The 13972-nt window shown below is 45.9% G+C and overlaps 1 protein-coding gene across 7 annotated transcripts in view; it reads left to right on the top strand.

Moving 5' to 3' along the window:
* Positions 1-13972, top strand: part of LOC146209484 (uncharacterized) — a 200202-nt gene that overhangs the window by 1501 nt on the left and 184729 nt on the right. For 6 of the 7 annotated variants that reach the window (XM_084600610.1, XM_084600598.1, XM_084600606.1 and 3 more), the window contains 2 exons: positions 2871-3029; positions 7855-7989. In XM_084600610.1, coding sequence (XP_084456736.1) covers positions 2871-3029; positions 7855-7989 — 294 coding nt within the window. Of the gene's footprint in view, positions 1-2870; positions 3030-7854; positions 7990-9056; positions 9107-13972 lie in introns of those variants that run through there. The other variant, XM_084600622.1, reaches the window with a different exon arrangement.

The following is a 13972-nucleotide window of genomic DNA, read 5'->3' on the forward strand; positions in this document are numbered from 1 at the left end:
ACCGCCTTAAAGATAGTGGCTAACGCGCTGTAGCACTGAACACAAAGATGCAGAATCGAGTCCTGACTGCAGCGGCCGCTTTTCAATGGAGGCGAGAAGCAAGGTATCAGTGCAGTGTGCGATTTCAGTGCCCGTTAAAAAATCCCACGTGGTCGAAACTTCCGGAGTCCTCCACTACTGCGTTTACATATCCTAAGTCGAGTTCAGATTTTAATCTCTAATAACCAAACCAACCAATGTGCGTAGCCATTCTATCACACAACAATATAGCCAGCTGAGTGTTCTCTTACATTTAGTCTAACGCCGTTCGCCCACTTTAATATTTTATGAAATGCTTTGCAAAGGCGCCGCAGAGGACAACCCGCTTGGAGTCGTGTATAAATACCACTCGCTTTCTGGTGGTCACTCCTCAGTAGAACAGTTAGGCGTCAGGCGAACAAGATAACAAATAATATTCTTCTTGAGGAAAATATGAAGTTCTAACTACCGCACTCTGTGGTGACAATGTGTGCATAAGAGACGTGAATCGCCGGAATAATATTTTTAGTACAGCTGAAATATTTTTGGATTACAGCTTTTATTTCGGGGCATGTCCTTTGTTCGTTGTTCTTTGTATTCCCGTTTACAGGAATTGTATGCATACTATCTATTCCAGACAGCAATAGTGCATTCTAAGACGGCATATAGAATATGGTAGATGTTCACTTATATATTCAAGGCACCAGGCTGGCAAATGTGGCTCAGTTTTCACATGCTGTTTTCATCGATGCCAAACCCGCGTGACTGGATTTGCAGCTTCAGTGGCGTCAATAATCATAAGCCCTTATAACTACACAGCTTTCTGAGATTACTCCACTGCATTTGATTGCTTCAGATGGCTGATGATCGCGATCTGCATTTCCACTCTGCATCAGTGTGCTTTTGATATTTCGCTGCCTTGTTTGCCGTAGTGCTCACATGACCTTAGCAACACTTTTCGCCGCCTTGCTTGTTTTTTTCCTTTGCGTGCGGCTTCATGGGGATTATCGCACTTCAAGCGATTATTATGCCCGCCGGCACTGTTAGTTCTTCCAAGACCTTTTTCATATGACCTCGACGAACGTTTACAGAAGTAGCGTGAGATTCTGAAATTCGCTATACATCATGCCTATGATATCGGCTCCGGCGATGGCTACAGGCGCTCTTGATTCATATGGGACAAAATCCAGTTTGTGCCACGCAACGTGCGCTAAAGTTTTAAAATTGAAGAGCGCTTCAGATGCAAGTGGAATTGGATGCGCAGTGTAGGGTGTCGCCTCTAGTTTCCCAGGCTGTTTTCTATTCCCTCCCTAACTGAAGAATCACTATGTCGCTTTACTTAACTATTTAAGCATTGGCTGCATACCCCGATTTCCATACGCGAGACTGTAAAGCATCTTCAGAAACATTTCAATAAATAGATTCCTACATGATACTTCTCACCTGACCCTTTTCTCAGTATTTCAAAATATTCCAGCGGAATATTAGAAACGCCACGAAGGAGATGCCTACACACAGACGGTGCGGCTTTTAAACGTGCAATTTATGAACAAGGTCGGATGCAGTGCGACTGTAGCCACGGGAAGACGAGAGGCCTTTGCCTCATTAATAATTTTCTCGGTCCCCTTTTTTGTCCCATGACTGGATAAATGCTGCTAGTCGAGCGGTACTTCACTAAATAAGATTAACCAGCGGCGTTCTGCAATTCTTTCGTATTTATCGAATCCTAATTCTATTGCACAACTTTAGCCAACTACCTCGATTTTGCGACGTTATGCGATGTGAGGCAGAGGCTCAAATACCTGCACATGGGAGATCGTCCTGTTCTTTCTCCGTTCCTCAGCAACACTACAGATGAGCTTCTTCATACAGTGCACGTTTAGGAGCAGCACAACAGCAGTCCGCATGTGCACCTTAACGATGCCTTTTTCCTATTTCGGATGATTTTTTGCAACGCGGAAAAATAGAAGACTTGAGACATAAGTCGTAGGAAACATGCGAGCGATTTCTAAAGGTGCTCAGCAACTTCACATATAACATTTGGCGTTTACAGTTGATAATTAAATATTGAAGTATTTGAACATCATTATCAATTACGTAAACTAAACAAAAAATAGCCTAATTATCTCAAGGCTAGTGCCAGCACCAAGCATTCACTTTTATTCGAGTGCAATGTCCCTTTAAAACTTAACACTTTGGCTCAAATTTCATAGCATGAACTGTACGAAGTTTGATACTTGCAGACTAACATGGTTGCTGTTTATAATACCGAGCCCCAACTCTTTCCCGAACAAGTGGCGTGATCTTTCATAAAGCGCCCAGTGCAGTGCAGGCAGAGCATATATGAAGAACAGGCGCTGAACGTCAAATTCCTTCGGAGAATTCACAAACTCACCGCATATATAACTTCATAAAAACGGCCACAAGAGGCAGAAATCATCTTAACACGCCGCAAAAAATTGTTGCGCAGTAAAAACATGGTGATCTGATACGAGATACAGGGAAGCAGCTGTACACTTGCATTGGATAGAGATGCAAAAGCAGGCTTTGCAATAGAGAACACGGAGAGAATGTGCATTTCTGTGGGATGCTAGAGGAGCCAGTTGCCAGCAGGGTTCAAGTTTAGGTTTCTGACCGCTTTTTCGATTCTTGAAGGTGGCAACTCCGGCTTGTCGGAAAGCTTTATCGAACGAGTGTAACAAAAATGACATCACAGCGCTCATTTTGGTGCGGATTGATCCTTAAAGTGATTCGGGCTGAAAAGTGTTATACCATTATTGCGTCCAGCTGCGGACGCTATTCGACTCCGGGATCAAATGTTTATCGAAGTGTGTCTATGGTCGCACATGCAGGTTGCTTCAACAGACGTGCCCTCAGTCGTTGCCACCCAGGCACTAACGTGTGTCAGCTTCGGGATGGCGGTGCTTTTGGCTCGGCAGCAGGTTCGCCAGAACAACTACCCTGCCGCGCCTGGAGGACCCCAATTCACCCTACTGGACGTTGCACAAACGGTGGGCCCTTAATGATGCAGCTGCGAAAAACGTTAGACTAACTAGGTTGTCATAGTACCGGCACATCTTCTGTCCTCTTCCTTGTCAGTATGTAATGAACAAAGTAAAACGCCTTGTATATGGCGGGTGTTTTATGGAAGACTAGTTTTTTAAAAACATTTGGTTTAAAAAGGAACTAAATATTTTAAACAACAACCTCTTTACCGCGGCAACCACAATATGCTGCATAAATCGCCCTAATTACATTTTTATATACCGCAGCTGGGTTGTTATTCTCAACAGTGAGCGCGCAGTCGTGGGAAACAGAATTCCATATCAGGTTTTCAGACAAATAAAAACCCACTTCCTAAAGGCGTGCAGCGCGACAAAAGCCGATATTGTTTCCTCGTACTAAATCGAAACTTCCTACAAGAGATGCGAAGCATGATCGGTGTAGATACGACGTGCAGAGATGATGCGGGCAGCGGTTACGGCGCTAAGTTCTAACTGCAAGGGGCATATCGCCCGACACGTCATTTACATTACATTGCCTCACAAGTCAATACAAGGCAAAGTGCAGTCATGGCCAGCAGCGTGGATGTTATACTAAAAGCGACGGACATACACTTCATGGTAGAGCATGTAGTCTTAATCTGGCGCCGCGCGGCTGCAACACTTCATCACCAGATGTCTCTTGTAGACGGACTTCCCTGCGCTTTTTTGCTATCAATTTCGGTTTTGTGCAGAAATCGCTTTTTTTTAGCGCTGTAGGACATGAAGAAGAGAATGCCTCACGATATTTTGAAACGAAGAAAAACTCTTTAGAGCTTTTCTTCGTTTCAAAATATCGTGAGGCATTCTCTTCTTCATGTCATCGAACTCTATTTCGACTAACCACCTATTTATTACTGTAAAAAATTTAATAAGGTTTAGTAATATAGTTGAAGTATTGGCGGAGATTCAGAGCGTAATGTGTCGTCATCTGCAAAGAGTTCATTCCTGAAAATAGTCTGGTAACTAGTTTGAAGCCACTGTTTTAAATTTATTTAGTCTTTTCTGAAACTCCCCGTATGTTCTTAAATACGTCTGAATGAAGCTGTAAGCTTAAGATTTTGCAAATAACATTTGGGGAACACACTCTCCGTTATGACTTTTTGCTTCAATTTTTGTGCATAATTTTGTGCTAATGAATGTCAATGCAGCTCTTGTCAGTCTACTCCATTTGCTATTCCAACATGCCGCGTCAGTGCGGTGGTTGCATTTGACTTTCTTTCATTGAGCGTGATCGTATAAGCAATGACTACTTATTCTACAAAATTTTACACCCCTTAACATTTTTACCAATCATTGTCTCAAATGACCACAAAATTATTTTCATATCCATTCACGCAACATTTACAATTCTCATTAATCTGTAATTTACCCTTTTCTCGCATTTTGGTCCTGTATTTTTGTGTGAACAACCAAGAAAGTTTGAATACGGGAAAACCTATGAATACAATAAGAGTTATTTAGAATCTAGAACTCATTGACAAAACTTAAATATACACCGTTTTATGCCTAACTACAAAATTCGACTAAATAATTTAAAGCGAAAATCAAGAAAGCCGTCGCGCCTCAACCTTCCTGGAAAAACCGTTTCACCCTGTACATTGGGAGAACTGATCAGATATTTAATTTAGCTGTGTTATTCACGAATAAAGCGCAACACTAAATCACTTATCGATACGTTTAACGTAAGTCAACTAATAAGATTTAAGTAATTGATTACTTGTATCTAATTACCTTCCTGGTTTAATTTCGTAATAGTGTAAATTACGTTTCCATACAATAACATTTTGGATAATAATCTGCGCTTCTACACCGAAGCAGTGGTGCAGTATTCAGGGCGTTCGACGGCTTTCCGGCAGCGGTGGCCGTTTACCGATCTGGGCGAAAAGCAAGGCGCCCGTGTCATGAGTTGTGAATGCATGTTCAAGAACCCCAGTTGGTTTGAACCTGCCGAGCCCTCCACTATGGCGTCTCCCATATCCTAAGCCGCTTTTGGGCTTTAAAAGACGAACCAAACTAATTTATTTATTTTTATAATGTAATTTATTACTGATAATCGATTGCATTTTATGCAAAAAGGCAACAGGTGTGATGCGTATGTGAAAATGTGATTGCGTAAAATTGTTAGGCTGCATGATGGTGTGCATTAGCAGAGTGGGCTACTCCACGCCATATCTGAACCTAAAGGCAGATGAAAGGAGAAAGATAGACGCGCTCATCAGAAAATGCGTTAAAAAGGCACTAGGCCTCCCAAAATGTACATCGACGGAGCAGCTACTGGCCCTAGGACTGCACAATACGATTTCAGAAATCACGGAAGCGGTTAAAACCTCGCAACTTGAAAGACTCAGCACGACGCGAGTGGGAAGAGCTACGCTAAGTAACCTTGGAATAGCCACAGACAGGGGGCAAAAGGAAAGGGTTGACATTGACAGGAAAATCAGGGCGCACCTAAGAATCCCTCCCCTACCCAAAAACATGCACCTTGAGTTTAATAGGGAAAGGCGACAGAAAAGGGCGGAAGCGATAGAAACAATATATCGGAGCAAACCCCCAAATGAAGCTGTCTGCGTAGATGCGGCAGGAAACAGACACAGTCGATACATGACCATAGCGGCGGTAGATGGGGGAGGCACCCTCATCACGGTGGCTACCATACTAGGGAAAGAAACCGAGATAGCGGAGGAAGCTGCGATAGCGATCGCTTGAGTTGGCACCAAAGCTAGATATATTATTAGCGACAGTAAAACTGCAATTCAAAATTTCAGTAGGGTGAGGGTAAACCCCCTCACCACCAAAATTTTAACACAAGGAGTGATTGATAGGATGATCAACATCATCTGGACCCCGGCGCACGAATCTGTTAGCGGTAACGAGGCGGCCCACAGTGCAGCTCGAGATCTCTACCTCCGAGCTGTACAGGATGGCTCGGCTCAGGCAGAACATAATAGAGAAGGGCGATTAATCTCGTATCAAGACATTACAGAACACTACAGGCAATGCCGGAGCCGTTTCCCCCACCAAACACGGCGTTAAATGGAGGTCAGGCAATGGCGTGGAGACGCCTGCAGACTGGAGTATACCCAAACCCAGTACTAAATAAACATATCCGATCCGACTGCGAGGACGATAAATGTAAAAAGTGTGGGGCGAGAGGAACCCTCGACCATATAATTTGGGAGTGCGCGTACTCCCCAGGCAGGGCGCAAAACGTTAGCAGTAGGGAAGCCTGGGAAACCTTATTGCGAAGCTCGGACCCTGAGCTCCAACTCATCGCCGTCCGACTGGCAGCAGAGGCCGCCGGCGAAACCAAACCGGCCAGCATCTAATGCGACCATCCCGTGCGGCTGGGCCGCTAAGTCCCCTCCCCCTTAAAGGGGGGTGAGACAGAGCGGCCCAGGCGGTGTGGTCCTTCTCTGTAGGACAATAAAAGTTTTCAACAACAACAACACGGCTGCCTGACCGTGCACGCCATCTACAGACGGCGTCAGCAACTTGCCGTTGGATGATCACATCGTAACGACGCCCACCAGCCTTTGGGCGAAAACTTTATTAGGACTTATCTGTTGTAATTCCATATCTGACGGCACGCCTGATGCTTGTAAGAGTATTTCTATGGATTATTTTGTCGGCTTTTGAACGGCCTCATCACAGCGCCAACGAAAAACCGCCGCGCTAAAAGGCGTCGAAGTGTTGCCCTACTAGAAGCGGTTGCGCAAGGGTTTTGTGCTCAACTTATCTATTTATCCTGAAACTTTCGGAATACCTTACCAGACTGGGAAAATGATATATAAATACATGAATGCGGTAAATAACAAAAGGGAAGCCTTAAGTAGCAAGAACACAATTGCAAAAGTAGAAACAAAACACAGGGATGCAGCGTACAAAAATGTAGAAACGTGGCTTACTGTAAATTTTAGTAAAGTCGCTGCTAATAAATTACTAGTAAGGTTATTCCTGTCTGTAACCGTTCTAGTGAAAATAACTCATGAGCATAAAAGTGTTGCGGTAAAATTGGGTTATTGTATTGTATTATATCTAAACAAGAACGACATAAATGCCACTGTTTTTCTGACCTTTGAATAACTGACCTATGAATAACTGAAAAACTGAACTGAGAATGGAGAGGAAGAATATTAGGTGGGCATATGAAATTAAGAAGTTTCCAGGGTTCAATTGGATGCAGCTAACATACGACAGGGTTAATTGGAGGAACAAGGGAGAGGCCTTCGCCCGGCAGAGGGTGTAGTCCGGCTAATGGTGATGATGTCTACTATTCCGTGGTTCTACTAAAACGTATACTGCGCCATTGTTTTTCCTAGAACCGCAGAAAAATGTGTCTTTCCGATCCTGTAAAGCGATTTATTTATAAATAAGAAAAAAGAGTGGATGGAAAAGACGGTGTTACGCGGATTACCCCCGTTGCTCTAGCAGTTTTCGATCTATCTCTAGGTTTAGGCAATACTTAAATGCCCGCAATTATTTACCACGCTATAGAATAATTTGTAGAGTTCGAAAATGTGTCAGCAAGAATTGAACATGACAATATTTAGTAATTTAGTATTTATGCTTCACAGCGCCTAGCTGAAGCGCGGTTGGCGCATTTGCACATACTGCATAAGACAATTGTACTGCTCCAACATATGTACAACATGTGCAGTCCTTGGTTTAGTTGGGCACATTGAGTCAGCTTAGAATACCTTCACCATGACTGCTAAATGAATCTTTCTTGAGGAATTGCCTAGCCCACAAAGGTGCAGGAAGGCTCTACTCACAGGCTTTTTTCTTCTTCTAGGTTCTAGCGTTGTGCTCCGCAGTACTAGCATTTCTCAAGGGAATTTACGTGCTGGAAGGAAAGTGGTCACTCGAGTTCCTCAACACTTCGACTCTGCGATTAGCTACGTCCGCTTTCGCCATGGCAGCGACTTTCGTGAGTACCTTTCGTTCGGGTCGCTGTAATAAAACATCAAAATGAAACAGTTTGGAAAGCCCATCTCACTCAAATGTTCTCTTACCCAGTCACTCCTACATTGAAATGTTAATGGTGGCAAATAATGCTTGGTGATGTAACGAGAAGCTCAACAAATTGTGGCAGTTATTTTTCCTTCATTTTGTCTTGTTCATATTATTCATAAGTGAATACAGTTTCAATCGCGTGTGTAGAACACGTCATTAACCTTTTTAGTCTATTTATCGGCGCTCTTCAACATTTCCTTTCTCGCACTTTACAATCTTCGGTTTTTAGCGCTCAAAGAAACCGAATGGTGGTCTTCGCTACTTCATTTCTCATGTGAGATGTTGAGAAGTCTACCTGGAAAGGTAGAACTACAGCCTAACATGACAGCACGCACAAGAGAGACAACACGACACGAGGCTACCCTCAGCTACCCTCCTCTCTCTTGTGCGTGTTGTCATGTTAGGCTTCAGTTCTGCCTTTAATATGCACCACCTAGCTCAGGTTCAGATCATTCTGCTTTATTTGGAAAGCTTTTTACCCGCGTGCACTGGACTCTACGTTGTTGGAGGTTGAAGTAGACACTGCACTTTATTTAAAATGTTTAAAGCCGGCTTTCAACTGAGTGCAGTCACAAGCGGCGGACATTTTGCAGGACTGCGAGTATATTTGCTGCTATATCTTCCGACATGTTCTATTCTTGGGGGATGCAAGCAAGCTCAAAAGAGCCTCCTATAAAAGCCCTCCACTGCCTTCTTCCCTACTAGACTGCCATTTACAATACGCGAAATTTTAAAGCTGCGTGTTTGCCAAAGGTGGATCTCTTGTAAATTGTTTTACGTGAAAGCCTGTGCGCCGCATGTCACAGGTAAAAGGGGCGCCATCATCGATGTCGCCAGCCTATGCAACGTACATGAAATAAAAAAAAAGAGGAAACCTAAAGAAAACAGAAACGCTCTGGAAAGGGGTCTAATTGTTCCGAAATTGGTGAAGGGATTCCTGTAAAACAGAATGTCGAAAAATAGAATTTGCTTTCATTTCAGAGACACTGGGGGTAGAGCTCGGACCCTGAGAGGAACACGTCACTTTTAGGGTAAGAAGGCGGGATTACTGAAGCGTGTTGGAGAGGAACCAAGCGAATACATTGTCGACTATGTCTTACTGGCGTGTGTTAGAGGTATATTATGTTGCTTAGTATAAAAAAGTGGGGTAATTTAAGGTTTATAGTTACGCAAAAACCATCATTGTCATCGAAAGGTAATGACGTCGCCAATACAATGGAAAGAAAATAAATTCGATAACGGAGAAAGTAATCGCTCAATCGCACGATACGCAACCGGTAGTCAACGACGAAAGGAAAAGACAACAACAAGGTTCATTATTGCCGTCGCCTTCCAAAATCAAGGGTAGAGCTGCACATGAGCTTTTTAATAATGAAGTAATGTCTTTGACCTGTGCCTGCTCAAACCGATCGAGAAATAGGGAAAGTGCAATATATCTTTTGTGCGCTAAAGTGAAGACGTTAAAGAACCCTTTCTCCATAAAATCTGGACTTTCACTGAGCGCGAAAAATCGCAGAAATGGCTCACTACTTTGTAGTTGAGAGAGAAAGTGAAACAACTTTATTTGGCCAAGATGCCATGAATAATGCCAGGTGGTCCTGCGTGGCCCACAAGTGGGGGCATTATCCTGGGCCCACGAAATAAGGGGAAGTTTTGTGTTCTTGTCTGGCTTGGTAAGGAGTTGGTCCCAGCTTTCCTACATTGCTGAGAATGTGAGCAGCCGAGAGGCAGTGAACAAAGTGCGTTTATTCATGGAGAAGTGGCTTCTTTTACGAGGGTTGATACAAACAAGAGCATTCACACTGGCAAGAAGATGCGATAACATGTCAGTCAGTCTGTGTACATCTTCCTTTATATGAAGAAAACAAAAAGAAATGTACGTGTAATGGATTTAATATTCTGGTTTTTCCGGCATGGAATAACGATATGGTTGTCCACGCCGATGGTTGCTTCCCGGAAGGGTGCCCTCAGAGGTTTGGTCAGTCATCTGGTCACGGCAGCATACTGGCTCCGCTCGGATTTTCGGTTCATGGTCAGATGTAGGCAACATTTTCTTTTTGGAACTAATGCTCCCCGGTGCGCTGCAACTGTTGTCCGCTGTCTGTGAGCAGGTTGTAAGACCGAGATATGCCTGCATGGCTTGCGACAACCACTGGAGACTAGGTTCTGTATACGTGTCCTAAATCGGAACTGGCGACCCGCTGTGAAGCCGTGATAGTTGCTTTATCGTTCCATTGTAGAATATGCGCAGCTTTTCTTCTATTTTAGAGGCAGACGTGAGCCGATTATGGTAGCACATCAGGTGGCTTAAGGTGCTAAGGGAGAACGAGCAATTGTGCCCTTTTTACAAGTTAATTAGGTTTTATTTCAGCTCCTACCAGGTTTCCGGCATTGAATCTAGATGAAATTGATACACATATCCAAAGTGTCGTTTGAATAAAACTGACAAATGTACAACGAAGTGGCTTTAAATAGATTAAAGAATACATGTTCAAAAGAAAAAGGTTATCCCTATAGATTGTCAGGCATGCGCACAGAAGAGGAGAAGGAAGTGCAAAAAGAGGCTCTCCGGAATAGAGAAAGAAGAAGAAGAAGCTCATCATCTGTTACTTAGCACATTAGGCTAAGGTGCAGAATCGCTCTGTAAATAAACCCTAACAGTGTGGTGGAGGTGCTGGGCAGATCACCACGGATTCCTCTCTACCGCGTTCGAGCCGACGACTCGCTGGGCTTCCCCCTTTGACCACCACAATGATATAGGACGGCGACGCACGGCAGCCAGGTCCAGCGGCACCCGTATGGCAGCATTACCGTGAGCCGCGGACCTTTTCTGGCAAGGCTGGCGAAGATGTGGATGCGTGGCTCACCAATTACCAGCGGGTGAGCAAGTATAATCACTGGGATGCCACTGTAATGCTGGCAAATGTTTTTTTCTTAGACTCCACAGCCCTGACATGGTTTGAGAACCATGAAGCGTCTCTAACGAGCTGGGATCGTTTTGAAGAGGAGATTCGAAATTGTTTCGGGGATACCACGGCAAAACGCAAATGCGCTGAGCAGACTTTATTCCAGCGAGCCCAAGGGCCTGGTGAAACATGCACAATGTACATAGAAGAGGTCCTAAAACTCTGCAAAGCGGTGAATCCGAGCATGTCTGACGAAGACAGAGTTGGCCACCTCTTAAAGGGCATCGCGGTGGATGTATATAACTTTTTAATTACAAAAGAAAACTTAGATTCTCCCGCGGCCGTGATCAAGCACTGTCGTACATTCGAAACTTTAAAGTTGCGTCGCATAACCCCGAAATTCGGCCGTCTGCCTAACGTGACCACTGTTGCAAGCGTGGATTCTCACGAGCATTCACGTGAGCCTCCGAATTTGGCAGAGATGATTCGCCAAATTGTCCGTGATGAGCTCTCCCGCCATAAAGATGTGAACGGCAGTGCAATCCCCTGTGATAGCTGCTCCCTGCAGGCAGCTCCCATCCAGCGCTCTTCTTGGTGTTCTACCGCTCCTCCTCCCGTCCGTGACCACCGAAACGACTCATATGGCCCTGCTCCCCTAGCTCGTTCCCACTACAGGGCGCCACCGCCTTCGCAACAACCCCAGCGGCTGGACTTTGCTGATCGCTGCGATCCTGTTACCGAGGACTATTATTTGGACCGTGCTCGTGAACCACCCGTCTGTTACCGCTGTGGTATGCTTGGCCACATATCCAGATTCTGCCGCCGCCGGAACCCGCCACCATGCTACCAGCGCCAATGGACAAACCGCCGTTCTACTGTGAGCCCAGAAGTCCATGACCCGACCTATCCCCCTCCTTCGGGCTCCTACCGCTATGTACCACCACGCAACGACTCGCCAGTTTCTGATCGCAGCCTGACTCCTCCTGCCCGCCGCTCCAGACAATCGCCTTCTCCCCGCCGTTCTTCTCCGACACCGGGAAACTAGCGTGTGCGGCCGATGGAGGTGCGATCGCCAGGTCATCGATATTGCCAATTCCTCTACCGGTCGTTATGCTGAAGAACCGCTTGGAAGTGTCAGTGGATGGTGTTTGTGTTATGGCCTTAGTGGATACTGGTGCTATAGTTTCCGTGATGAGCTTAGATTTTAAGAACCGTCTCGGCCGCAAAATTATGTTTGGCTGGGATAGAACTGTCATATTTCGAGGTGTAGGGGGAGAATCATTGGTTCCGCTTGGTATTTGTTATGTAAGTGTAGCGATGGCTGGACACGAGTTTAGAACTGAATTTACGGTGCTCCCTCGCTCTACGCACGACGTTATTCTAGGAGTTGACTTTTTACAGCAGTGCGGCGCAATTCTCGACTTCAACAGTGGCGAGATATCAATAAGCCCCAGCCTTCGATCGGCCCTCATAGAAGAATCGCCGCGGGCGGTCCAAGTGTTTTCTGTCTTCGAAGATACCGTCGTTCCGGTGATGTCCGCCATCTTCGTCCCAGTTGTGTCTTCGGGTGCGGTTCCCAATGCCTTCGACGCTCTGGTGGAACCCACTTCCATTTCCGGTGCCAAAAAGAGTGTGTTGGTGCCCCGCAGCGTTGTTCGAGTGAACGAGGGCCGTACCACGCTTTGGACACTCAACCATACCAATGAATCTGCCGTATTGCCGCGTGTTTTGAAACTCGCCGAGAGCGCGTTTGCTCGCCCTCGGCGGTTCGATGGAGGCCTGTGGGCTCCCGCCGCAATGATTTCTCGACGAGCTCAAAAATTTAGCCCCGCCTGCTAGCCAGGAGCACCACAGTCGACCTCTGGGAGCAGCGTGCGCTGCTGCGGTCTGCACCATGGCTCACCGAAGCGGCACTTCTTAGAGTTCAGCACGAGACCCGCTTTCTCCATGCAGTTAAGGACCACAGCTAAACGGCTGTTATGCTCGGCGAAGGTCCTCCCAAAAATCACTACGTCATCTAGGTAACACATGCAAATTTGCCACTTCAGACCACGCAAAAGAGTGTCCATAAATCTTTCAAAGGTAGCCGGAGCGTTGCATAGGCCGAAAGGCATCACGTTAAATTCATATAACCCATCGGGAGTCACGAATGCCGTCTTCTCCTTGTCTTTCGGATGCATCGGTATCTGCCAGTATCCGGACCGTAAAGCAACAGATGAAAAGTAGGAAGCTGAATGGAGGCAGTCAATGGCGTCATCAACACGTGGGAGCGGGTAAACATCCTTCTTGGTGACAGTATTGAAGCGGCGATAGTCGACGCAAAATCGCCAGGTGCCATCTTTCTTTTTCACGAGAATAACAGGGGCGGCCTATGGGCTAGATGATTCCTGAATGATTCCTCTTTGCATCATATCACGGACCTGTTCGTCAATTATCTTACGTTCTGAAGGTGACACACGGTATGGTGTCTGTCTAATCGGGTGTGCAGATCCAGTGTCGATCATGTGATGGGTGCGGGAAGGCGGAATCGGTGGTGGCTGATCTCGAGCAAAGTCGAACACGTCGCATGTTTCATAAGAACCTCCACCAATATTCGTTCTTTAACGTGCACTGACATCGCACAGCACACGGGCGCTTTTGCTTTTCGCCTCCATCGAAAAGCGGCCGCCGAGGCCGGGATTCGATCCCGCATCCTTGGGAACAGTAGTCGAGCGCCGTAACCACTGCGCCACCCCGCCGGGGTGGCGCAGTGGTTACGGCGCTCGACTACTGTTCCCAAGGATGCGGGATCGAATCCCGGCCTCGGCGGCCGCTTTTCGATGGAGGCGAAAAGCAAAAGCGCCCGTGTGCTGTACGATGTCAGTGCACGTTAAAGAACCCCAGGTGGTCGAAATTTCCGGAGTCCTCCACTACGGCGTCTCTCATAGCCTGAGTTGCTTTGGGACGTTAAACCCCACAAACCAACCAACCAACCAACCTTTCTATGCACAT

Source organism: Amblyomma maculatum, chromosome 1, assembly GCF_055883805.1.
Source record: "Amblyomma maculatum isolate TAMU_Amacu chromosome 1, ASM5588380v1, whole genome shotgun sequence".
Lineage (NCBI taxonomy): Eukaryota > Metazoa > Arthropoda > Arachnida > Ixodida > Ixodidae > Amblyomma > Amblyomma maculatum.